Consider the following 26675-nt stretch of genomic DNA (forward strand, 5'->3'; position numbering starts at 1 on the left):
GCTGAACGCTTGCCTTAAATATGGAAAAAAATGCTGCAGCTGCCACATCTAAGCAAATGGTGAATGAGGGAAGAATTCTTACCCTTTTTGGGATTTCGCTACTATGACTACGGACTTGTCCGCTTGCATGTCGTTCGGATAAATAAACTTTTTTTTGCCAATGTTATTGCAAGCCATACACTTCCTTATTATTATTTTTTTATTACATTTTTTGTTTTCAAAATACTTTATAATTCAAAAATCAATTCAAGAATCTCGCTTTTCAGCCCGCTGTAGAGATATTTTTCTCAACAATTTCAACAAATGGCATGCAATTTTACTTTTTAAGTTCATTAACTCACTATAACTGCAGTTAAACCCTCTTATGTTCTCAGCAGAAATTATATGCACTCCCACTTCCAAGTAGTCTGCATTTGATGGCAATTTAATGATGATGTGCGCTTACTCCCGTATTAAATTTCTCCACATAAATATTGTTGTTGCTTTTCTCTGTGCCTTTTTCCAATTCAATCAGATTGCCATAGTAACTTTTTACAACTGCTTACACCTAAAAGTTCAAAAGTGAAATACGACAGACGAATCATATAAATTTGATCTGAACCTGTTATTTTTTCTACGCAAATCAACAACAATTTGAATCAATTTAACAAACAGACGAAAAACTCTCAGTGAATGGCTGCAGTAGGCATTCATTCGTTCATGGGCACAAAAGCTGATGGAATAAATGAAATCAAGTATTGTTCAAATACTGTCAAATAATCAAAATAGAGGTGAAGATGAAATGATGGCAATCAATCGATAAGATATAAAGCGGTATTTAAGAAAATGTGAAAAGGCGCCGCTCAAACGGTACTGAATGAGTGGCGAGGGAATAATTCTAGAAATATATATTTGGAATGTTAAAAAAGATGCAAGTTTAGAATATTGAAAATATATAGCTGGTAATGGTTCAAAACCGTGAATTGTAAATTGTAATAGGGCAGTTCACCATTAAGTGCAAAAAACCTGGCATATTGGCAGATATAAATTTCGATGGTAACAGAGCAAAAAAGACCATCATAATTTGGCTCTATTCGAGAGGTGTGAAATCCAGTCCGTACCTCACATGATAAAACTGCGAAAGTAGAGTTGGATTGGGCATATGCTTCGCAAGGACGCAAAGGAAATCTGTCGTCAAACACGGGATTGGAACCACAACGTGCTCGCACGGTTGGCCGTCCAAAAATATTTTGGAGGAGAACTGTCCAGAAGGAAGTTGAAACGTCAGAAAAAGCTTGGAACGAATTCAAGCTTCTTGCAAAAATAGAATCAGAGGTTTTTTACTGAGGCCCTATGCTCCAGTGGGGGAAACAGGAACCGATGATGATGATAATTTGTTTATTCTCAATGAGTATTCAGTTTATTCTAAATCGCCCTAATAATTTCATGATGAGTTCATATCAAATGATTTTTATAAAAGAAAATATTTAAAATTTGTAAAATAATTTCTCGGTTTCAATTTGAACATTTCACCGATATTAAAACTCCGTCTGTGGTGAAAGAATATTTGTTTTGATTATTATTTTATTATTATTAAAAAATCAAAAATTTTTTTGTGAGCTTGAAAACTTAATTTTTTGTTATTTTGCAGTAGAATATCCCAAATATGCATTATTTTTTAAAGTGGAAAAAAAATTACAAAAAAATGTGTTTTAAATTTACAAACATTACACAGATTTTCTAACAATAAACATGCAAATTAAATACTAAAAATCAAAAGAAGCTGAGCACTGAAAATTAGTACTTCAAAATGTTAGAAATTATAAGAAACGAATTATTTTAAAATTGAAAATATTCCACAGATTTCCAGGCATTATATATATATATATACCCTTTTTGGCTGTTTGGCCGATTTCCTCCTCCTATTTGTGGTGTGCATCTTGATGTAGTTCCACAAATAGAGGGACCTACGAACGGCAAATATTTTTTATGAGGAGCTTTTTTCATAGCAGAAAAACACTCGGAGGTTTGTCATTGCCTGCCGAGGGCGACCGCTATTAGAAAAAGGTTTTTCTTAATTTTGGTGGTTCACCGAAATTCGAACCTACGTTCTCCCTGTGAATTCCGAATGGTAGTCATGCACCAACCCATTCGGCTACGGCGGCCAGGCATTAGTACTTCAAAATTTTAAAAATTAAAAAGCTTAAGCATTGCGATTTTGAATTTCAAATTTTTATGAATAAACAAAATATTTAACTTTTTAGTTTAGAATAAAAAAAAAAAAATTCAAATTAAAAAACAAAATGGCCTTTAAAATGGCAATTTAAAAATGTTTAAACATTAAAACTGAAAATTGTGTTTTTAAATTAATGTCTAAAGCAATAGCATCAAAAAATTAATTCCCAAATTTGAAATAAAATTATGAAATTGAAAATTATGTACATTAAAAAAAATTTAAATAAATTAGTTTTGATAAACTTAATATTGTACAGGTTTGTTATTTTGCAATTAAACATTAAAAACAAAAAATTAGAATTGATATTCGTATATGAAAATATTTTAGATTAAAAATATGTTAATATTACACAATTTAAAAAAGAAATTATTTATACATTAAGAAATAAAATGTATTAATTAAAAATTAAAAACCATAAATGAACTTTTCGCTTTGAATTTCAAAATTTGTATATATTAAAAAAAATATTTTTAAATTTGTCAGTTAGGTGAAATAGTTGAAGTACCACTCTGGCACTCCCCAAGTAGCACTAAATACAGCAGTAGCACACAATACAGGAAGAAATCTGCAGCCATCCAGAGCTGTTGATGCCATGGAGCAGATTGATGGGATTTATGCTAGTGCACTGCGCCAGCCTGTCGAAGAAAGGAGCACCCAGTGACCTGAATCGTCTAGCTACCACACCCGGACATTTACAGAGAAAAAGCTCTACAGCCTCTTTCTCTGAAAGGTCACCACAGCTTCTGCATTGGAGATTAAATGCTTAACCTGGCTTTTCCGCGTATGGGTCGAGCATGCAGTTGCGGGTAATCACAGCTACGAGTTTGAAAACTGAATGGCGTGGAGTTCTCGGGACTTTCTGAGTCATCCATCTATTGTACTGAGGCCGCTGAGTTTTCAAAATAGCACATAAAGAAATCGAGCTCCATCTTTCCTGCGCTTTGCTGAGAAATAAGTTGTGCAATACCCCCTTAAAACAACAGTCAGAGAGATGCCGATGGCCGACATTACTAATATATGCAGGCATCTGCATTACAAATTAACTGCTAATTTTCAGTGTTCCCCACAGGTGGTGAAGGCTTAAAAAATTATTTATTTTTTTTTATTAATCTATTAAAAAATTTTTTTAAATTTCCTGCTTAATTACTTTCTGTCATCAAATGCGCAAGTAGAAATAATTTTTTTGAACCAGTTTGACTTGGAAATTATAGGGTTAAACATAAAAATTAAACAAAAAAATATCTGGTATTTAAATTATAAAATAAAAGTTAATCTATATTTATTTATTTATAATTTATGGGATGCTTGCGGTGTAATCTTCATCGACTATCTTGAAAAGGGTAAAACGGTCACCGGCGAGTATTATTCTAGCTTGTTGGACCGTTTGAACGACGAAACCAAAAAACAAAAACGGCCTCAACGGCAAAGAAAAAAGTGTTGTTCCACCAAGACAATGCACTGGCTCACAAATCAACGATTGTCATGGCAAAATTGCACGAATTGCATAGCGAATTGCTTCCCCAACCACCGTATTCTCCAGATTTAGCCCCCAGCGACTATTGGCTGTTTCCAAACTTCAGGGAAAGAGATTTCGATCAAATGAAGAAGTTGAATGGGAAACAGACGCATATTTTGAAGGACTTTCTATCGATCATTTTTCGAAAGGCATCAAAATGTTAAAAGACCGTTGGGAAAAGTGTATCGCCCTAGAAGGGACCTATGTTGAAGAATAAAATGAATTTTGGTTGCAAAAATTGTTTTCACCTTTTCACCTTATGAAATTTTGGACCATGCAGTAGGGCGCACTTTAAGTTAAAAATAATTTAACGACTTGATTAGTAGGGCCCACTTCATCGGTAAGCTGAGTAAATTGCGCTAAGTTATTAAATTAAATATTTATAAAAAATAATTGTACGTTTTATTAATTTTCTTTTTTGGGTTACTCTGAATTTACTGAATTTTCAAGACGAATATTCGGCGCCAGAAATTTATCAGACTGCAAACGAATTGCAAACAATTTCGTCCAAATAAACTTGAAAAGAAATTATCGAAGCAAAGTTGCACGAGAAACCCAAAGAGCAGCATAATGCCAATTGAAAAAGTATGAATGAAAAATCAAATTTCAATTGAGTTAATGGTTATTGAAATTTTCACGCTTATAGAAAAGCCGCGAGCAGCAGCAGGAACAACGAAAAGTGAACAAAAATAACAAGAACTGCGATTGTAATTTCGAAAGAAAAATGTGCCAGAGTTAATGGGGAAATTGGAGGAGCACGAAAGGCAATAACAACAAATAAAAAGGAAACTTTAACAAAATAGCAATAAAAGCAAGGAAAAGGTGAAGAAAAACATTGAAATGGAAAAACGAAGAAGAAATCAAAGTACGTTGAAATCGCACATGCAGCACAAAACTTTTCCAATATTAACTCAAAAGTGTAGCAGAAGAAGAGTATGAACGTTAACTGAAACAGCAACAGCAACAAAATGTTGAAACAAAGCAACAGTAAAATCGCTCAATTAAATGCCAAATCCACATGGAAGTAAAAGCCATGCGCGCAACAAAAATTAAAGCAACAAGTATTGTGTGTAAGTATGTACATAAAATTCAAACAATAAAACTTAGTACGAAACTTCGAAAGAGTAACTTCAAACCACACAATGGAGGCAGCAACAACGACTCTGCGCTACTGAATTTCCACTCAATAACAAAGGGGCCAAACAACAGTGACAAAACGAACATTCAAATAAGACACAATAGCGTACCACTGGCGGTAGAATGAGCGCTTCTGTTTCGCGCAACATGCCGGTGGCACAATGCCAACCAAGTATTTCAAACAATCAAGCCTTAGTGAAGCAGCAAAGGTAGTAAACAAGCAAAGGCACCAACAAAGCCACCAAAGACCACAAGTGCGTTGAAGTCGCAATTTTGGCAACAAGAACATTCGTATACCCGTACATATGTATGTATACACAGGCATAAAAGCTCGGTCAAAATCTGTCTGTTCACTACTTTTAGAACATATTTCAAAATATTTATTTGCCTGTATACTGTCATTGCATTGTTCAAGTTTGAAAGCCACTGGCCTGGGCCTAATGTTTCAAGGATTTCGGCGCAGCTGTGCTAAAAGCAACTTGAAATTCGTACTGTGTATTTTATTGATGTGTTAACGCAATGATTTATGTGAAGTTGGAGCGCAACAAAAGTGTTTCGCAAGTGTCTGGTAGAAGAAAATTCGAAGTATAAGCCATTTTTGTTTTCTTTTTCTTCTTGTATAGCAGCGAGGTATAGGAAGTAGTTACCAGTGTTAGAAGTGCTCAACTTGGCAGGATCATTAGCTCGCTTTGCACATTGTGTGATATTTCATTAGGTTATGTGTGTGTAGTTGTGAAATTGTGCTTTCCATGGGCGTATTTCGGACCTACGACATGCTCAACTTTGACACTGAAATATACAATCATGCCATGTCAGAAATTTAATTGGCAGTTAGACATTCACAAAACTGGTCGTACAACCAGATCGAGAAACACAGTTGATTAAGCAGCGGAGAAGTCAACAAAGCGGTATTCCTACTGAACAACTCCAACCCGTACTAGTGTTCTTTTATTCGTCAGAGAAGACCCCTATGAAAATTCTCCAAGGAATATTTATATGGAACATTTTAATCCTCCATCGGCCCAAAGCACTTAATATTTTTCAAATTTAAAAAAAGAAAGGTCGAAATGACGCATACTTGCAAGAGATATTGAAGAGATATTAAATTTTATCATTGACTTTTGAAGTCTATATCCAAGGCGAATGAAATTTTATACTCATTTTTTCATATGACTTAGATCAACTTGAGACCAATTTTGGATAACTTCAATGCACTGCCGAAAAATTGTGACGCCTAGGAACAAAACGGCGGGAGGTCCATTATTCTACAGGTCGCCCTTTTTTATATTTGTTTTGCTTGTCTTTTTTCATCCCACTTAGGCGCAAGAGGAGAGAAAGAGATTATTTTGAAATTTGGTTCTGTTAGTTTGATTTACTTATATTTGCTTATGTTCCAGTTATAATTATAAAGTGTAAATTGGTACAAAGGAATTTAAGTTTTTTGGTAGGAGCAGAAAAGTGACAAAGTCATTGTCTACCACGTTGAAAAAAGTTGCCAAAATTTTTGGTTATAAAAATCTTTATCTTGCACGTAAAAAGTGTTATAAAGCGATTTCTAAAATTTTATTGTAAATTTTATATGAACAGTAGAACTTCACGAGAATTTTGTGGAATATTTTAACTGCTTAACTGATATACTTTTTGATTTTATTGTCGCTTTTTTAATCTCTTTGTGTTTGCGGAATACTTATTTACTTGGATGACCATTACATATGCCCTAAAAGAAAAGTATAGGCTATTCCTAATACCCTCGGTGCGGATTCCAGCTAACCAGCCAGAGTTTGTTGTGAAGCTTTAAGTCAAGATTATTTGAAGCTGTGGCACAAATGCGGTAAAGAGCTTAAACTTCTGAGCATTTATTACAGTCAAATCTTTTTTTGTTCTTTTGTTTGTTGGAAGACTAGTTTTTTAGGTATCGATCTAAGCTCATGAAACGCAATTTTGCTGCAGTTTAGGTAGAGGCTTTAACTGAGATAAAAGAAAGGGGCATGCCAAGTGCGCTACAATATTGCCTTCTGCCAAATGCTTACGCTAAGAGCGTATTTTTTTGAATTTTTAAAGACTACTTTACAAGTATATTTTTTTTAATTTTTTCGCAAAGTTTTCTTGAATTAGAAAAAGAAATTTAAAATTTTTTGAAAAAAAAATGTATGTATTGTAAATTAAATACAAAATTTGAATTTTTTGGCGTTTTTTTTTAATTTTTGAAAAACAAAGTTGTAAATTAAAGGTCATTTTGAATTTCCTGGAAATTGTTTTAACCTTTTTCAAAAAAAAAATGTATTGTAAATTAAACATCATTTGAATTTTTTGGAAATTTTTTGAAAAAAAAATTGTAATTTAAGGAATTTTTGAATTTTCTGAAAATGGTTTTTAACTTTTTCCAAACAAAAATTTATAATAAATTAGAGATCATTTCGAACTTTTTAGAAATTTAAAAAAAAAAAAGTTTGTAAATTAAAGATCATTTTTAATCTTTCGGAAATTGTTTTAAACTTTTTTAAAACAAAAAAATGTTTTTTCTAAATTAAAGATGTTTTTGAACTTTTTGGAAATTGTTTGAAACTTTTTGGAAAAAAACGAATTTATAAATTATAGACCATTTTGAATTAAAAAAATTTTTTGTAAATTAAAGATCATGTTGAATTTTTTGAAAATTGTTGTAAACTTTTCGAAAAAACAAAATATTGTAAATTAATAATCATTATGAATTTTTTGAAAGTTGTTCTAAACTTTTCGAAAACACAAATTATTTTAATTAAAAATGATTCTGAATTTTTTGGAATTTTTTTTTAAACTTTTTGTAAAGAAAATGTTTGTAAATTAAAGATCATTTTGAATTTTTGGAAATTTTTTTTAATTTTTTGGAAATTTTTTTAAATAAAAAAAAAAAAAAATGTTTGTAAGTTCAAGATCATTATTCAAAAGGCTTGATTCAGACGAATTATAGGAACAGCATGCTTCTCTCAATATTATTACTATAAAAATACGAGGAATCCGCAACACTGGTTACAAATCTGATATGGCGCAAAATTAATCACCGAACTGGAAGATTCATGATTTTTGCAATAATATTTGACACTTGTGAACCAGACAGCTACAGTATTCAAACAGACAAAGCAAAGGAGTGCGTAAAGCTCAAAATTAATAAAAAAATTGCATCACTCAAAATCTTTTTTTTTGTTAATTTATTAAAAAGTCATTCAAAAACAAGATTATCTATTATTCAATGAAATTTGTTGTAGAAAATAGGTGGAGTGGCAGATCTGTATGGATGTCTGCAGCGAAGGATATTTAAACGGTAGGCATCTCAGACAATGCACTCTGGCCAACACGTGTGGGGGAGGTTAAGACGGCAGACCACTTTCTATGCGTCGAATCAGGCTTGAAGTCTGTGGCTCGAATCAGGCTTGAAGTCTGTGGCACTGGCCACCTTGGCTCCTTGACACCAAAATATCTACTCAGATTTCTTCGGAGGTCAGGTAGATTTAAAGATAATTAAGAAGGGAACCCGGGTGCAGTACAATGGACTTAATGTTGTCTAAGAGTTGTACCTGCTTATTGTCCCGACAAAAAAACAACAAACAAACAAAAATTCGATTATCTATTAAATTCAAATATCGCTAAACGTATATTCACGCAGAAAAGTACAGCAAAAATACCAATTCAAGTTGGCATTTAAGTTGCCTTTCTGTTACTGGTGTTCAACCCTTTTGTCGCAGCTTTATATATTTACATCTACTTCTTTCAACTGATATATTTTGTATATACACACATTCATTCCACTGAATACATTGTTACATAAGCAATTGTGTACTACATTAATAAAATAATATATGAAGTATATTTGGCCTATACTAAGTTGAAGGGTCAGCGCTCATTCATAAATGCTTCCAATGGCGCCTAATACGGCAGACAAACACTTCAACGGACACACCCACGCAAATGCAAGTCTGTAAGAAAGTAAGCATTTGGATTTATTATTCCTTTCGTTTTGTCCGTGCCTTTTCTTTTACCTTCGCCTCGACGGCGAGGACATTTGCAATATGAAGATTAGTAGGCAATGAAGCGGTTATTGTAGGCGTACTGGCGAAAGTCAGCTCATCAGACGTTGAAAACGTTGGAAACGGTGGGCCAATGTCAATATCGATGAGGTCAAAGCGCAGGCAGGCAGAATAAATATCAGAATGTGTACATGAGTGTGTGCATGCAACATATCGTCTCCTTAGTATAACAATAGCCTATGTGCTCATAGGCTATTATTTTTTTATTGAATTTTTGGATTCTCCATCGTCGATTTTATATGTGGTCAAAATTTTGTCAAATTCTAGTTCCACAAAGTGGGTCAAAACGTCAGTCAAAAAATAATAAATATTTACAGACATAACGAGATTTGAGTGAGAGCTACTTTTGACAAAAAGTTTGAAATTCATTTTCTCAAAACATCAAAAAATTTATAGGCTATTTTAATACTAAGGGGACGATATAGTTCGCGATTTTTAATACACAAACACACATTAATTTATGTAGGTATGTGCCAGTATACGCGCATGTTATGAATGTGAATTTTTGTATTTGTATGATTTTTTTTTTTTTTGATTTTCCGGCGACACAAACTATTTATAGTACTTAAGGCTTGTGTCGTCGGCCAGGCAGACGGCTAACTACACATTTTCATACCAGCTCGCTCAGTATTTTTGCAATCATTCTTTCACTAAGCATAGTATTTACGATTTCAGGAATCTCTTTATGTGCGTATGTATTTATGTGTGTATGCCACAAACGTCTGGCTTTAATTATTAATGCGTGAATTCGTATTTTTTCGTTCTCAAAGTGGTTATTCATTTTCTTTACTTTGGCCTTACTTTTCAAAGTAAGCCTTCTAAGGGGAAAAATGTGCTTCCACCTTCGCTTTTTTATAAATGGCATTTAAGTTTCATAACAGCGTATTCTTCTTGTGTTTTAAGAGTTGATGAATATAAATTTTGTTTCTCTGTTTTATTTTATGATCAACACTAGACTACATCAAAACGTACAATCTTTGGTAAACTTATTGTAACAAAAATTGCAATTCCTTGGAAATAAAGAATTCGTCATTTTGCGATATTAAACCACTAAATATGGATTATTATTAGGATAAATGGTTGCCCTCGCAAGGGACCCACTTGAACAAATATTCAAAATTCGTCCGTTGCAAAGGGAAAGGAGAAGGAAACGAACTAGACAGGCGAAAAAAAGAAGAAGGGGCTTTGGAATTAGAGGATGACGACCAACAGGGGCTATTTACGTTCGTATTAGCCGCTTCAAGCTACTGAGGAACTTTCTCAGATGTGTAATATTTAAAGCAGGAATATCCGCTGGTGTAGCGAAAAAGTGAGGCCCCAGATGTCTAAAACTTTTCCCGACGAAAGCAGGGCAGGTGAGAAGAAAATGCTGAGATGATTCCACTTCGTCCTCCAGACAGCTTCTGTAGAAGGGACTTAAAGCAATCGTAAGTCTCACCGCATGGACACCTAAGGAACAGTGTCCGGTAAGGATGCTTACCAAATTCGAGAGTTGCTGCTTTGGTAGTCTTAGAAGTTCCCTTAGAAGCACCTCCGATCTGTCAGTGGATAGAAGGATCTCACGACTTTGCATGTTTGTGCACTAGCCCTACGCTCGCTGATTTAACGCGAGGCCCATCTTTCCAGAAGCAGACCACAGGTTCTCAATGAAACCCCAATCTCTTCATTTTGCGATAAAACTATCTTCACCGCCCTCTGTCTGGGCAGCTCATCAGCCCAGCATCCCTCTATGCCGCTTTGACTGGGGCCCGACTAATTTCAAACGCATAAACGACGAGCTCTAATTGACACTTGACTGTCGGAGTAGATGTAAATACTTTTACAATAATTACAGAAGTGAGCAAACAATCCACTGCTTTATTAATTACGGCTACCTCTGTTTGGAAAACACTATAGTGGTCCGGAAGCCTTAATTTTAGCTTGATGGGGAGCTGCTCACAGAATACGCACCCACCAACTCTTCCGTCCCAATCCGAGCCATACGTAAACAACATAAATTCAGTTTTTAGTTTTTTTTTTTTTTTCTTTTAGTGATCCAACTATAATTTATTACTCTGTACGACAAAAGCAATCAATCCTTTTCAAAATAACAAAATTTTTGGATGCGGAATGGAAAAAAAGTGTTGACTTATTTCTGGTATTTAAGTTGAATTTTCAACTTTTGCGCGTTAAGAGTCTTACAACAATATTGTATGGAAAATATTTTTGTTGTATATTTTAACCCGCTATATTCCTCAGTTATGAGTATTTTTTGCCCTTTACTGCAAAAGAGACTAAAACCACACACCTATTGCAGAGTTAGAGGATTGGAATGTTAAACAAAAATGTTTCTCGTTATTTTTCACTAAAATAGCAGGACCGTCTGCATATGGGTGAAAGCTTTTATTCTAAAAATATTTATTCAAAAAATAAGTTGGAGTAATTGAGAAAATCCTCATTTTCCGCCTTGACGGTGAAATATTTTTTATACAAAAAATATATTTATCAAAATAAGCAAACACAATCGAATTTAAGTGTATTTCACACAAATTACCAATTCCATCAGCATCAACTCTCAGTGGGCACCGTGGCGTATACGCAACATTAGAAGAAATGTAATCTTACATTTTTCCCGCCATTAAAACAAAAACCATTGTAGATTTTCTCTTATCACTTCAGCCATTTTTCAAACATCCATTCGTATGTCTGAGTGTATATGTCTGTATATATATATATATATCTATTTGTATGTATATGGGCAACTGTATTGGCAGCTTTATGTGCGCATTGGTGCGCTTCTCTTAGTGCAAAGCGCGTGAATGGCGTTAATTTTCGCGTAATATTCGTTACATCTGTATTTTAAATGTTAAAGTAAACGTTTACATTAAAACATAAAAAACACTCAACCAGCTGTCATGTTTTCCAAGGCAAAAAATAACGTAGAAAAGAAGTGAAAACAGTAGAAAAATACGGTAGAAGTAAAAGGCAAGTAAAAAATAAGAAGAAAGCATGGAAAATATGTGAACTGCATGTATTATTTTCATTTTTTTTTTTCATTTTTCTTACTTGTAGGTAAAAAAAGTGCCAACAACTCTAGTATTTTCGAAGTTAAGTGCTTAGTAAGGAAATTCAAAGAAAAAATGTACAAAAAATTAGAGCTCAAAAAATGTGGCAGGAAATAGCTTAAATATTAACATAAACTAGTGAAAAGGCACACTTAGTTTTCACGTCAGATGATGATAAGCAAACACTAAGAAAATGCAACTGTAAAAGTATGTAGTCATGAGCAAAAAAAAAAACAAATATGGTGTAGTTCAAGAATACCTGAACTTAAAAATTACAAAGAAATATTTTTTATATATTTTTCCACATTCAAGTAGTGCCTTCCTCAATTTCTCATTCATGCTCTCTTAGCGCTCATTGAACCTTCACCTCCACCTCCACCTGTTTTATATGCCATACCTACTAAATATATTCAATTATTATTATTACTATTATTATGATTTTGTTTTGATTCTCCCCCATTTACTTATAGTACAACACCTGCCTTCTGACTATTAAGAACCTTCCAATGCATTTTTTTGTTCGTTTACTTCCGCTAAGCTTTATGTTAATTTTCCATCAGTTTTCTCACCTATTCCCAGGCCCATCAGATGCCGCACAAATGGCAGCACATCTCCTTCCTGTCACCGATGTTTTGCGATCATTGCGGCTCGCTGTTGCATGGCATCACCCACAAAGGGCTCAAGTGTCGAGGTAAAGTGTGGCTGCCCCAGCCAAATATGCACGATATTTAAAATTACTTGTGTGCAGCTGGCGGGCGCTGCTTTTTTCCTACTACAATACTTACTGTTTTGTGTTTTCTTTCGTTTGGTAGTTACTTAATTTCCACTTCTTTTCCTTTTATTTGTAATGCTTTTCTGCGTGAACTTTGTTCTTGTAGCAATTTCTTGATTTCTTGTTAAAACTTTCTTCTTCTTACTCTACTTAAACTATTTCTATTACTCTTTACTATGCACTTATTTTTCGCTACGCACAATCACTTTCTATTTGGTTGCTGTTCTTATATTGACTACTTAACTACTTACTACTGTCTTGTCTACTACTTTTTCCTCTTTCCCACACTGCCACAGTTTCTACTTAAAACTTTTACGTATTGTAATTCACACATTTCGTTTGTACTCAAGACATTATTCGATCGTCGTTAAGTCCATTTAAAATTAAAGAAATTTTCAAAGTAGCACAATGCAATGAATTAGTGAGACTGACAGCGGCTCACAGCTTAGTTTAAGCGAATTATATTTTCGTTATTTTAGGAATGATGCGCTGGTAATTTCCAGATCAGGTAAGCATTTAGTTTCTAGCTGACGGAGAATCAAATATTTGCGCTTTGCTAAATAGATAATAAACGGTTGATTAAATTAACAGATGGACTTTATTTTTGCCACACACCTCTTTAAGATACCAAATAGTCGCCATCAGGTGGTGCTGTAGTAGAAGTGTTTGTAAAAACGCATTTATAGTCCGACTTACTTCTCACTAGAAATGTTTCGTTGTGAAGAAATACTTTTGCGTAAAGTACACCCGCTAGGTGGTACTGGAGCTAAGATGTGTCGAAATCCCCATATTTATGATCCAATTTAGTGCACACTTAAAAAAACACAAAAAAATGTCTGAAAATGTTTGTTAGTTATTACAGCAGAAGAAAAATATTTGCAGCAATTGTATACGCTAGGTGGCGCTGAAGTCAATATATCTATGTGGAAAATCTCATTTTTTCAGTAGATCACAGTCATAAATTGAAATTGTGAATGGGGTTTATGGGGGTTATGGTACCAATACTGCTGCAGCTAATAGCGTGAAATTTTTTTTTTCGTAGATTCCATTCAAACACTTTTGATATTAGAGAAAATTTCGAAAACATCGATGAAAACTCAGAAATCGGCAGCTATGGCTTTGAAATGGTCAATGACTTTAAGTATCTTGGACAGAAAGATACATCTATTGCCATTCAAGACAGGATACAAACGACAAATAAGTCTTACTTCGCGCAGGCAAAGTTAATGCAGTCGAGATTACTTTCTAGAACCAAGAAACTACGAATTTTCAAGCCTGTCATAAGACCTAAGAAAGAAAGATTCTAAGAAAAATATATGGACCTGTACGACTTGAAGACGGTACTTACCGCATTCGGTAAAACGACGAGTTAGATAGATTTCTCAGGGGTTCAAATGTAATGAGATACATCAAAGCGCAAAGGATTCGATGGCATGATCAGATTTTACGGGTATGGTCACATTTTATGAATGAGCAACGCTATATATATGGTATATATGGTCGTTGCTCCTCCTCCTATTTGTGGTGTGTGTCTCGATGTTGTTCCACAAATGGAATGAGCAACGTTAGAACTCTAAAAAAGATATTCGAAACGAATCCACAAGGCGACAGAAGAAGAGGTCTGCCGGGAAAACGATGGAGAGATGGCATAGGAGGCATATCTGATATCAAACGCAAAGCTAACGATCGAGTGACGTGGAGGTGAATTGTAATGGAAGCAATGGTTCACACCGGACTGGGATGCTATGATGATGATGTGTATCTAAAGGCATTGTGTTGCCAGTTAGAAAGTGAAAAATTTGCTAAAGCTGCTGAGAAAAAAATTCAAAACCTTTTATTGTACAAAAAGTTCCTACAACAGCCAAAATGTTTTTAGCAGCTATTAAGAAAAATATTTCCTTTGAAATCAAATTTTTGCTACAAATCATTGCCCTAAAACCAAGTCATAGATTGCGACTGACTTATAAAATTGCAGCAGTTTAAAAGAAATGAACATAAATGTTTGTGGAAAAAGAAAAGTAGAAAGGTAACAAGAAAATTCCAACTCTTTTTCAAAGGCTCTCCCCTCTTTTTAAAGGCTTTCTGCAAAAAAATCTACTCATGATTTGAAGAAATTAATTAATCCTACACTTATTGGCGTGAAATAGTACTTTTCAGAACTTTTTTCAGTAAATTCTAATCGGCACGACTGGCTTAGGGATATATTTCAATTAACTGTTCACTTCAGATTCATTCACACTTTCAGTAGTCGAGTGGAGTTAGAACTATGAGCTGAAATTGCATACCTAACCATTTTTTATCATATTTTAAAGTTTTATGCAGTTTTTAATTTTTGAGAAACAAATAAGTCCCACTGTCGGTTCTAATACACCGGAACGACCAGCCCAAGTTTTATCTTCTTACAACCTGCCTCCAAAATCTTAAAGAAATGTTTTATGCTGCCACTATTTTCAAAAACAAATTATCCTCGCAATATGGGTTGATGCGTGAGTACCAATAGGATAACGCAGTTTCGAATCTCTGTGCGTGAAACAAAATGAAAAAGTTGTTTTCTAATATTTAAAGGCCGGCAATAACAAAGTGTATTTCTGTCATGAAAAAGATTCTCATAAAAAATATCTGCCATTCGGAATCGGCTTAAAATTGTAAGTCCCTCTATTTGTGGAATAACATCAAAACGCGCGCCACAAATAGGAAAAGGAGCTGAACCAAACACCCAACAGAAGTGTAGGCGCCAATAAATAATTTTTTTTTTTCCACATAAAATTCTTCAACATATTTTGTACTTCAAGGGCAAAAATCCTCTAATTTTGTATGCCGATTTACCGCAAGAAGAAGTACATTCTGACTTGACTAAAAAGCACCTCAAATGTAAACTTTAAAAACGATGTATGACAGATTTTCTCCTTGGTTTCACTTAACCATATTCCGTGAACCAGAGGCGTATTTCCTTATTTATTTATTTATTTTTTGAATTTTGTTGTAAAGTGCAATAATATAAGAATTGTATAGTTTTTTTTTCAAGTAATAAATAAAATCCTTTTAATATTTGCTAAAATAAAGTTCTGTAAAGGAAATCGTGGTACAAAAAATATAAGGAAATCCCTAAATAAGAAAAAAATATTTCAATAACAATAACGATATATTCACGAAATATTCTCTGTAATAGCGCTTCTATTAAAATTATTGCAATAAAGGTATTTTGGAAGAAAGAAAAACGCAGCTTAGCACGTAGTTTTTCACAACCTTCACCTTAAAGCCTTCGTTCATTTATTATACAGCTCCCTCTGATTATATATACGCACGAACACACCCTTGGGAATATTTTAATTTGTGCGCACTTTTATAACTTCAAAAAAAAAAAAAAACAAACAATGCAACAGGCCAGCAAGCGTTTACATTAAAGAACTTCTCCGTATGTACTCCTATCAAGCCGGGGGCGTATACGTGACATTTTACCCTTCAAATAACTTTAGAAACCTAACGAAGAGAATTCTATGTTTATGCCAAACCTGCGACAACAAGTTGTTTGATATAATATTATGTGCCGCCGGCAATTCCGTTTCCTCGCAATTGAGTAGCAATATTAATTTTATGCTAGAATTTATTCCAAACTTTCTGAAAGTATATCAAATAAATTTTTCATGTCACCGAATATTCGCCAATTGACTAAGAAAATAGCTTACAGCTGTTTTTAATAAATTACAAGTATTTTATTCTACACTGAAAGGCAATAACTTGCAATTTTCCCGAAACATAGAAACCAACTGGTGCCACACGGCGTATGATAAATCACCACTTTTAGCATACGAAGCAATTGAAATGCTTGCCTCATATCGATTACTCAAAGGCAATTCTAAGCCATTTATAGCTTTTTTTGTTAGTTGAAAAAACGTTTTCAATACATATTACTGCAAAATTAATCAAAACACAAAAGCAAGAAAACTAGAAACAGCTGACCCAAGTGAGCAAGCACACATTCAATTTTTATGAAATAACCACAATTTGCTTACAAATGTTGCATGCAAATAATATTTCATGTAAATGTAAAAAAAAATCGGCAAATATGAGAGAAAATCGTCAACGTTACAAGGAACAAATTGCGCAAAACTGACACTAAAAATACATACTCGCATACATTTTTTTTTTTATTTTTATACAACTATATTAAATATATTTTTGTAATGACAAAAACGCTGAAAATAGGCACAGAGGTTCGTTCAGAATTTGTCTGCACATTTGAGCACCGTCCTGAAAGTTGGCTAGGGGAATAACAAAACGTATATTTTACAGCTGTAATGCGTTAAGCAAGTACTGAAAGGTATGTCAATGTGTGTGCAGAAAGAAGAAACAAAGGGAAGCATACATTTGCATTTGTATTGGCTTATAGTTGTAGGTACAAGTAGATACCTTCACGTATGAGTGTTCATTGGAGTTCGCATTCAAACGCATGGGAATACATTTGGAACCCTCCAGGCATTCTCTGTTCTCCGCTTTTGAGGACAATACAAATTCCGTTTCTGAGCCCAGCAAAGAACCTGTAGCATGTGTTGAAAATTTAATAAGAAAATATGAAGGAAAAAGAGTGTGAGAAAATTTGAAAGTACAAGCATGCAACAATCGGATTTAGTCGCGCTTTAGGCAATTCTTTTTTTTAGTTTTAACGAAAGGATTTGCAATTGTCTCATGAATTTCATTTATTTTAGGGGAATAATTTCAAATTTTTTTATTAGCAAATTTTTTTATTTGTCACCATTTACCAGTTTTTATACCAGATTTTATACCCGCTTAATGCAATATTCAATACAAATTTGTGTTAAGTTATGACAATTCTCCCTTTTACTGGACTTTTAGAAAGTTTATGTTATTATAACTTTTTATGTAAATTTTATACGATTTTCATTTTTATACCAGTTTTCATATAAGTATATAAAATATTTTATAATTAACTGAAACACTAATTCATGGTATAATATCGCTCATATTAGTAAACCGGTTTTTACAAATTTTACTTTCTCTACTTTTATACCAGTTTTATTGTGTTCTTAAAAGATTTTAAAGTAACTTTAAACCGACATTTTCTGGTGTCTAATTTTTACAAAGTTTCATTGTCACTTATATTATTATGCATATCTAGACCAGGTTTTTAATACATTTATACCAATTTTATTTATTCTCAATCACTTTTTACTAAAGCCACCATCTATGGTTAAAAACTTCTTTCCTTGAAGCACAATTCACAGGTAAAAATACTTACTCTAATTTAGACTAGATTTGCACGAGTTTATACCAGTTCGAAAAATAGTTATGTACCTAATTTCGCCTTAGTTATTATATTTTTTATTTATATTTTTTTATATTTATTTTTTTCAGCAAATTACTTCTGATTTGCTTCCATTGTTATACAAATTTGTTTTTACTGGTACACCAACCTTTTACTATTCTTTTCCAACTATTCTACTGGTTCAAGGTATGATATTTTGTATGTATGGGTAGATACCTTGACAGTAGCGTGTTTTTACAATTCAAGCCTTTTGTCAACACATTTATAAACTGCGCACAACAATCTAAGAGCTCAACAAATGGCGAAATGCTTCAAATGGCATGAATGCCAGGCAAAACTGGCAACAAACAAGAGGAATTTCTTGCACTGGCAAGTTCCCCCTAGCTGACTGGTGAGTTGTCACGCTGATAACCACAATACCCAACCTGCCTTCCTTGCGTGTCCTTTCTCAGCAGTAATATTTGCATTGCCTATTTGCTTTCATTCCAGGGTGAGGTGATTTCGGAACATGCAAGCGACTGATGAGCCTCGTTTAGTTGGCAGGCGCTGTGCTTTGTTGTTTGAAATTTCGGTTTGATGACATACCCGTTAGCATAGCGATGTTGTGTTGTTGGCGGTTAGTTAAGGGGTTTATTTGTTGGTAGAGTCTTTCAATTTAGCTGCTTTGTTTGTGTGGCATGCCCGTCGGGTGGCATCTGTTGGTTTGGTTGGTTAGTAAGTTGCCCCAAGCATTTTGGTCAAAGAGATCTGCTCATTTTTGCACTTTGCCCCTCAAACTACTGCCTACCTAACTACATGTGTACATATATGGCTCATCGGGTGCTTCAGTTTGCCTCACACAAAGCAGGGTTAAATAAAGAAACACTGTTGCTCGTTCTGATATTTCCCTTCACTCACAAACAACCTCATCATCGTTACAAATCGTGGCATTATATGACGAACCTAATTTTGCGCATGGCTAGGAAATTTCGCTAATATGACCTATATGCCAACAAATATGCACATACATCGATGTGTGGGTATGTAACAATTCATTTTAAATATAGCCAGCAGGCAAAAAGGCAACAAAAACTTAGGAAAGTCAGAAAAACCATAGAGCAATGATGTGAGTTTGGGCAAAAATAGATATACAGATGTATGATACATATGTAGGGTCAGTGGGAAAGTAAGAGAGTAGGGGCGATGATGGTACGTTGATTTGATTGCTTTTTCTATTGAGTTAAGTCAAAATCAAAGTGGGGTCCTTCGATTTGCATGCTGGTCATAGGTATGTTGATACAGGCATAAGTGAATATTTACTTAAGTATTGGTTTTATTTATAAATATTTATATACTCATAAATATTTAATATTAAGTATATGGTAATAAAGGCCAGGAGATGTGGTTTGAAGTACGAGTAAATTCAAATTATATGTATGTAATATTCAGTCATTGTAAATCTTTACTAAACTCTTCAGATTCGCAACAATTTCAAGTTCAGTGGTTAGGGCCTTCTTCTATTTATAATTTAGGAGGAGTTTTTCTCAGAATGCGCATTTAGAATGTATGAAACCATAATGTAATGCTTGTTGCCTGTATATGTAGTATTCAGTTTTTTACTTAAAAATATAAAAAACTGATATAAAACCCATAAAATGTTAGCAACATTTTTTAGAAATTCTAGTGGATGGAAGGGGGGAAAAAAGTATATAAGCCACCATGAAAACTTTTAAATGTTGTATTTTGATATTGGCATAAAATCCGCATTCAAACTGGTATAAAACTTGTATAGGTTTTAATCCGCAACTGGTATAAGGGAATTTAGCAACTTTACTTCAAAGCTTAATTAGTTTTTGAGTGACCTTAAAACTGGTATATGTTTAATTTTAAACTGGCACGAACGTGAAAATTTAGTATAAAAATATATCCAATTTCACTTAAAAATTATGTAATGTAGTTTTAATCAGCGTGAAAAGTGCTATAAGTTTGATTTGTCAGCTGGTATAAAATTCAGAATCCGGTATAAAGCAGCTTGACTTGAAAGTTATTTAATTTATTGTAAAACGGAATGAACGCTGGTAAATGTTTCACTTTACAACTGGTATAAATAACAAACATCATAGAAAAAATATGGCAATACTTGAAAACTATGTTATTTGTGATTTGATATAAAGATTTGGGATTGGTATAAAATTACAAATCTGGTATACAGCAACTTGACCTGGAAATTATTTAATTTACTTTAAACCGACACTAAAACTGATAGTTTTGTCTTAAAACTGGTATAAAATGTCGAGCATCAGCAGAAAATATGTATAATATAATATAATAATAATTGTATTTAAAAAGTATGTAAATGCATCATGAAAGCTTATGTATGTGTTTTTTGAAATTGGTATAAAACTCAAAATTTGGTATAAAATATCAAACAATAGCAAAAAATACGTAAGTGTGCTTGAAAACTATGTAAATGCAGCATGAAAGCTGCTAAACGTGTTTTTGAAACTGGTATAAAACCCCAAAATTTGGTATGAAGTATCTAACATTATCGAAAAATTTGTGACTGTACTTGAAAACTATTTAAATTTATTTGAATCAGCATGAGAACTAGTATATACATTATTTTTAAACTGGTATAAAAGCCCAAATTTAATAAAAAGTATTATCAGAAAATACATCACTGGACATACTTGTAAACTATGTAAATGCAGCATGAAGACTGGTGCAAAATCAAATAAACTGGTATAAAAATCAAATTTGGTATAAACCAATTATGCACCTGCATTTGCAGATCAAGTAACTTTATAATTTTAATAACGATTGTAAAATCTGATATATAAATATGCCTGCACCTAAAGTAAACCCTCTTTTTAATTACCCAGAAATGCGTCTTTCCTCAAGTCACTGAATTATTTCCTAAATGGATAAATAATTGAAATTTTGTAATCAAAAATCTTTCAGAAAACTAGTCTAAAACTTATAATTTTATTTACTGCAAAACACCAAAGATATAAGATAGTAAGCATTGAATAAAAGTATTTTTTTAAATCTCTTAAATTGTGTAAGAACTGGTAGGTTTTTTTTCATGAATATACCTAACTATGTAATTAAATATGTATATTACAAGTATCAAAGCTGTATGCAAAGTTATTGAAAACTGGTGAGAGCTTAATAAATAGTGAGTTTTTTTTTTCATCAAAACTTTATCAGAAATTAAAAAAAAGAAACTGGTATAAAATCTGGTATAAGTTTTAATAAATCATAATAGTTCAACCAAAAATGCTGAACTAAATTTCCGCTCTTGCACTGATATATAACTGGTATAAATTTTACAAGAAAACTGGTATAAAAATGAGTTAAACAATTTATTACTCAATTTTTCATCATTTTTATAAAGGTGTATGATGTAAATTAGGATAATGCAGAATTTCGTTCTTTTTTTTGTTTTTTTGTGGAATTTAATAAAAATGAATAAATAAATGGTGCGTACACTTCCGTTAGAAATTTGGCCGATCGCCTCCTTCTTTTTGTGGTGTGCGTTAAAAGAGTATAAATTCAATAATCGTTGTTGAGCTTTCAACCATGGAATTCAAAAAACAATGGAATCAATTAATATATATATAATTATCTTTGGCGGTCGCCGTAGCTGAATGAGTTTGTGAGTAGCCAGCATTTGGTAGGGATACAACAGCAGATTCTTTCATTTAAGGAACAGCATTCAGACCAGCACCACTAATTGTAGGATGAGCTCTAGCTAACACCTAGCAAAGGATGTACCCGCCAATTATTTATGCAGACATAATAAGAAAATTTATTATTATTTCTTTTAAACTCGTACCTCTTTTAAACCCAACAGTCTAACCCTTTGCTTAAATTTCGCACTATACACGTCTTTGATCTACTCTCCAACAACTCATTTTGTATTACTATTTACTCCTATTATACCACATTTTTTTACCACCACTTCCTTGCATTATGCGTCCGATGGTATTCTGCTTAGTCGCGTGAAAAGCCACTCGTTTGATGGACTTTACGTAGCATCTCAACGATGTCCATTATGTGCACGCTATTTAGCAACTATTTATGCTGCCACTACTTTGTGCCTTTTGTGACAGAATTTTCTCTTGCACTCTTCTTCTCACCGCAACAGCGGTCATTCTGGCTAGTTTACATTCTGATTATAACTATACACAAAGTGTTTTTCATAGCTGCCAGTGATGTGGCTCGAGCGGCATTGAATGCGCATTAGACACGCTCTAATAACTTCAGCTAAAAGCTACTGAAAGAAAATATATTTTTCTATACATTTAATTTTATTTCTTTTCTTCTGTTTGGTTGATAATAAAAAGTCGGATGACAATACATGAATGCACAGCTGTAGTGCAAGGCATTTAAAACAAGGTAAAACTGATTTTTATGTAGTCTGAATACGTGCGCGACCTGTTGCAAATCCTCCGCCCACATATGACTTTGCAAAGCAGAGCTACCTCTAACACATTCATGTTCGCTTAGTACGCATAGCGTGTGCTTTCATTGAGTTTTCAATTTCCGCACGAAATTCCAATTCATTGCACGGCAACTAATCAAGTCGCAATGAATTGAAACGAGCAGACAATTGAATTGCAATGCAACGAGCCTGAGCAAAAGCTCGTTTCGGTTTGGCTTGGTTTGGCTTGCCTTAGCGGATGGCAAAAGCGTGTTGCATGTCCAAAGGATTGTTGCTGCTCATGTCGGTTGCAACGATAGCAACAACCCCACTTGTGGACTGATATAAATACTATTGCAATAATGCCACAAATTCATAGCACAATAACAGCAATATCTTTGCAGCAAACAAATTTCACTTATAATATCAGCATTTCCTCACCAACCAACCAACTTGACTAGAATTATAATTTCCGTTTGCCATTTAAATGAAATTCCCCTGCTGAGCATTTCATGTAGTTTATTTGCTATTGATTTATAATAGCAAATCGTGATGGCATAAACCAGCTGGTTGAGTGTTAAATACAGAAGCGCGGAGCAATCGTCAGCCTAATTTACTGCATTTCGGTTTAATTTCCGCGTTGAGTGAAAATTATTGGAGAGTTTGCCGATTGCAAATTGATTGGTAATTATGTCAAGCTGGGAATCGATATGGAAAAGTTATCAGGGGGAAATTAAATGACCTTTAACTCAGGTTGTTTTGCAATTAATGTCTTTTCTACCTTTCTGCCTTTAATAAAGAACAGAATCTGTGGTTGAGAGAAGTATTTTCGCTACTTTTTCGAGAATTTTGAAGCCACCAGAGTTTCACTAGGAAAACGCTTTCAAAAAGCCTATCAAACTAAGCACTGTATGCTATACAAAATCATCTGCTGCACCTATACCTATGAATCTAGATTATACGAGCGAGCTAAGCTACTTGACAAAAAAAAAACACAAGAAACAAAAAAGATATTCGCAGAAATCTTACCTTAAAGTAAATTGACTATCTTTAAAAACTATGAAGCTGTGACCTATTTGAACTTAAAGCTGCTTTCTCAGAATAAGGTACGTTTAGTGCGCTGACTAGAGTGTTAAAAATGTTAACGTGATTAAAAAAATGTACGAAAAGGTGTTAAAAGTGTCACTTTAAAATTCACTTGGAAGGTAGTATGAACTTTTGAATCCATATTTCAGTAAATAACTGTACATGTAGTTCATATTGTTTTCCCAAAAGAAACAACGAACTCCCAGCAGCTTGAATGAAAATTCACAGGTAAGACTAATAAAACTTTAGACCTTTGCATCAAAACATTTTATTATTCAACCTACGAGTGAGTGTTCAAGAATCACCCTAGAATTGCAGTCTTTCCAAGTATTGTTCGTTAGGTGTGCGTCTTTTTATTTATTGTGTACTTGCGTTATTGTGTGCGTGCGGATGTTTGTTTTTATGTTCTTTTCTGGTATTACTTTTACACTTTTACTTGGCGCTCTGCTTCGTCCAAATGAAGTTTAATTTTATTGCAACTACATAAAAGTTTGTAGTCTCCATGTCAAGCACAGTAATAGTATTTTTAATTACTTTTTTTTTCAATAATTTTTTTTACAACTTTCACACACCTACGCATCTATGCTGCAGCATGCGACATGAATGTTCATGCCCGATGCAAGGAGAATGTGCCGAGCTTATGCGGTTGCGATCATACCGAACGACGAGGGCGCATCAATTTGGAGTTGAATGTGAAGGAGAATTTGTTGACGGTGCAAAGTAAGTAAATTAAATAAAAACTTATAGTACGCTAGAATATTTAGATTGGATGGCAAAATATGTTAATATTTTTGCTCGAATAATGCCAGAAGTGTGTTTAAGTTTTGCAAAATATTAGCAAAAATTATGTTCCTTAGCTGAATTGGGTATTGGTTACCACACTGATTATTGGTTCGTTTTGGTTTTGTTGGATTGTCTGAAAATGTTTTATTTGAAAAAATGGAGCTAATTCATTTCAATGTTTTAAAAAAAATTTAGTTTCAGTTTTTCAATTAAATTACAACAATTTTTCAATTAAACTAATTAAAATTTGAACCCACTTGTGAAGCGTTTTAATGTTTTAGTTAAATAAAAATAGAAATTAAAAGCTTCAAAAGTGGATAAAAATCTAAATGAAATAATAAATAATTAAGTAAGAAAAAATAAATATATATAAAACGCTTCAAAAGTGGGCTAATTTAATTATTTAAATGCGGTACACATTTTTAGGTGTTTCTGAATTTGTTTAAATGAGAATACAAATTTCGCTTTTAATTTTCAAACTTCTAAAAATAAAATATTTTCATTTTAATTTCATTATTATTTTTTTTTTGTTTTTGTTTTTTCAAATGTGTATACAAATTTAATTTTTAGTTTTCGAAATTTTGAAAAAAAATTAGTTTATTATTATTTAATACTTTATTATTAAATTTAATATTATTTAGCACTTTGGTATGAAAATTAAAAACTTCAAATAGCCAACTTTGTAAATATTTGAATGAGTTTTTAATATTCTGGAGTTGAGGCTGAGCTTTCTTTTCAGCCGTTTAAGCACTTCCTGTCAATGCAATTGACAATTTTCGCAAGCTCTAAATTTTGTAGTGAATACAATATTCCTTTTACAAGTTTTATTAAAATTTCCTCCGCAAATATGTGCCTTGCTTACAAGCTCCTTAAAGCTTTAAGCTTTGCGCTTCTAAGCTTCAGGCTTTTTCTGGGAGAAAAGGTTATTTTTCTATTCTATTCTATTTTTGTTTATCGAAAAAGAATGCCGTTTCATTTTGATTGGCATTTTTGAGTAAAAGTTTTAATAATTTGCTTAGGTTTCTTTGGCATTACTAAATTTATTCATGTAAAAAATTATCAAATTCAAGTTTTGTAAAAAGCTCAGTCTGCAAAAAATCAGTAACTCTTTAAATTACTAAAATTGTTTATTAAAACAATGTTTGTGAGTTTTCTTAAAAACCCAGACTGTAATTATCTTAATATTTTTTAAATACCGCGTAATTTCTAATTTCGGCCGCCATAGCCGAATGGGTTGGTGCGCGACTACCATTCGGAATTCACAGAGAGAACGTAGGTTCGGATCTCGGCGAAACACCAAAATTAAGAAAAAAAAATTCTAATAGCGGTCGCCCGTCGGCAGGCAATGGCAACCCTCCGAGTGGATTTCTGTCATGAAAAAGCTCCTCATAAAAAATATCTGCCGTTCGGAGTCAGCTTGAAACTGTAGGTCCCTGCACTTGTGGAACAACATCAAGACGCACAAGACCACAAAAAGGAGGAGGAGCTCGGCCAAACACCCAAAAAGGGTGTACGCGCCAGTTATATCTTATATATAAAATAAAGTCAACTTTTTGTGTGTGTTCGCTAACCGGCCGTGTCTTTGCACCGAATTAAACCAAACTTACACACATTGTTAGGTAGGTATTGAAGATGGTTTACGTATAGTTTGGATGCCTATTGGTGGATAGGGCTCGAGATATAGGTCAAAACGTGGACCCGGGTAACCTTCGGATGTGTATGTACAATATGGGTATCAGATGGAAGCTGTTGGTGAATGCTTTAGTTCACAGTATTTTTCATGCCGCTCCGTGACTAGGGTCTCGAGATAGAGACCAACACGTGGACCCTAGAATGTGTTTGTGCAATATGGATATCAAATTGAAGCTGTTGGTGAATGCTTTAGTACAGAGTATTTTTCATGCCGCTCCGTGACTAGGGTCTCGAGATAGAGACCAAAACGTGGAGCCTAGAATGTGTTTGTACAATATGGATATCAAATTAAAGCTGTTGGTGAATGCTTTAGTACAGAGTATTTTTCATGCCGCTCCGTGACTAGGGTCTCGAGATAGAGACCAAAACGTGGAGCCTGGAATGTGTTTGTACAATATGGATATCAAATTGAAGCTGTTGGTGAATGCTTTAGTACAGAGTATTCTTCATGCCGCTCCGTGACTGGGGTCTCGAGATATAGGTCAAAAGAGTGGAAATAAAAACGATGTTAGCAATTACAGACCGATTTCGAAGCTTTCGTCTGTCTCAAAACTTTTTGAGATAACAGTAAATGATAAGTTATATTTTGCTGTCAAAGGCCTAATATCTACCAACCAACATGGTTTCGTTGCAAGTCGCTCCACTGTCACTAACTTGTCTATTTTCAATGATTACTG

General features: G+C 33.6%; 1 protein-coding gene and 1 long non-coding RNA gene across 4 annotated transcripts in view; both read left to right on the forward strand.

Moving 5' to 3' along the window:
• The window catches only part of LOC128865974 (protein kinase C, brain isozyme), an 88588-nt gene that overhangs the window by 44804 nt on the left and 17109 nt on the right, over positions 1-26675 (forward strand). Inside the window, exons 4-5 of one of the 3 annotated variants that reach the window (XM_054106423.1) lie at positions 12537-12667; positions 24115-24243. In XM_054106423.1, the coding sequence (XP_053962398.1) occupies positions 12537-12667; positions 24115-24243 (260 nt within the window). The remainder of the gene's footprint in view (positions 1-12536; positions 12668-24114; positions 24244-26675) is intronic. The other 2 variants (XM_054106422.1, XM_054106421.1) reach the window with 2 other exon arrangements.
• On the forward strand, positions 3756-4499 carry LOC128865975 (uncharacterized). The gene is made up of 2 exons (XR_008454910.1): positions 3756-4316; positions 4378-4499. It is a non-coding gene; the product is annotated as an uncharacterized LOC128865975 (long non-coding RNA).

Source organism: Anastrepha ludens, chromosome 6 (genome assembly GCF_028408465.1).
Source record: "Anastrepha ludens isolate Willacy chromosome 6, idAnaLude1.1, whole genome shotgun sequence".
Classification (NCBI taxonomy): Eukaryota; Metazoa; Arthropoda; class Insecta; order Diptera; family Tephritidae; genus Anastrepha; species Anastrepha ludens.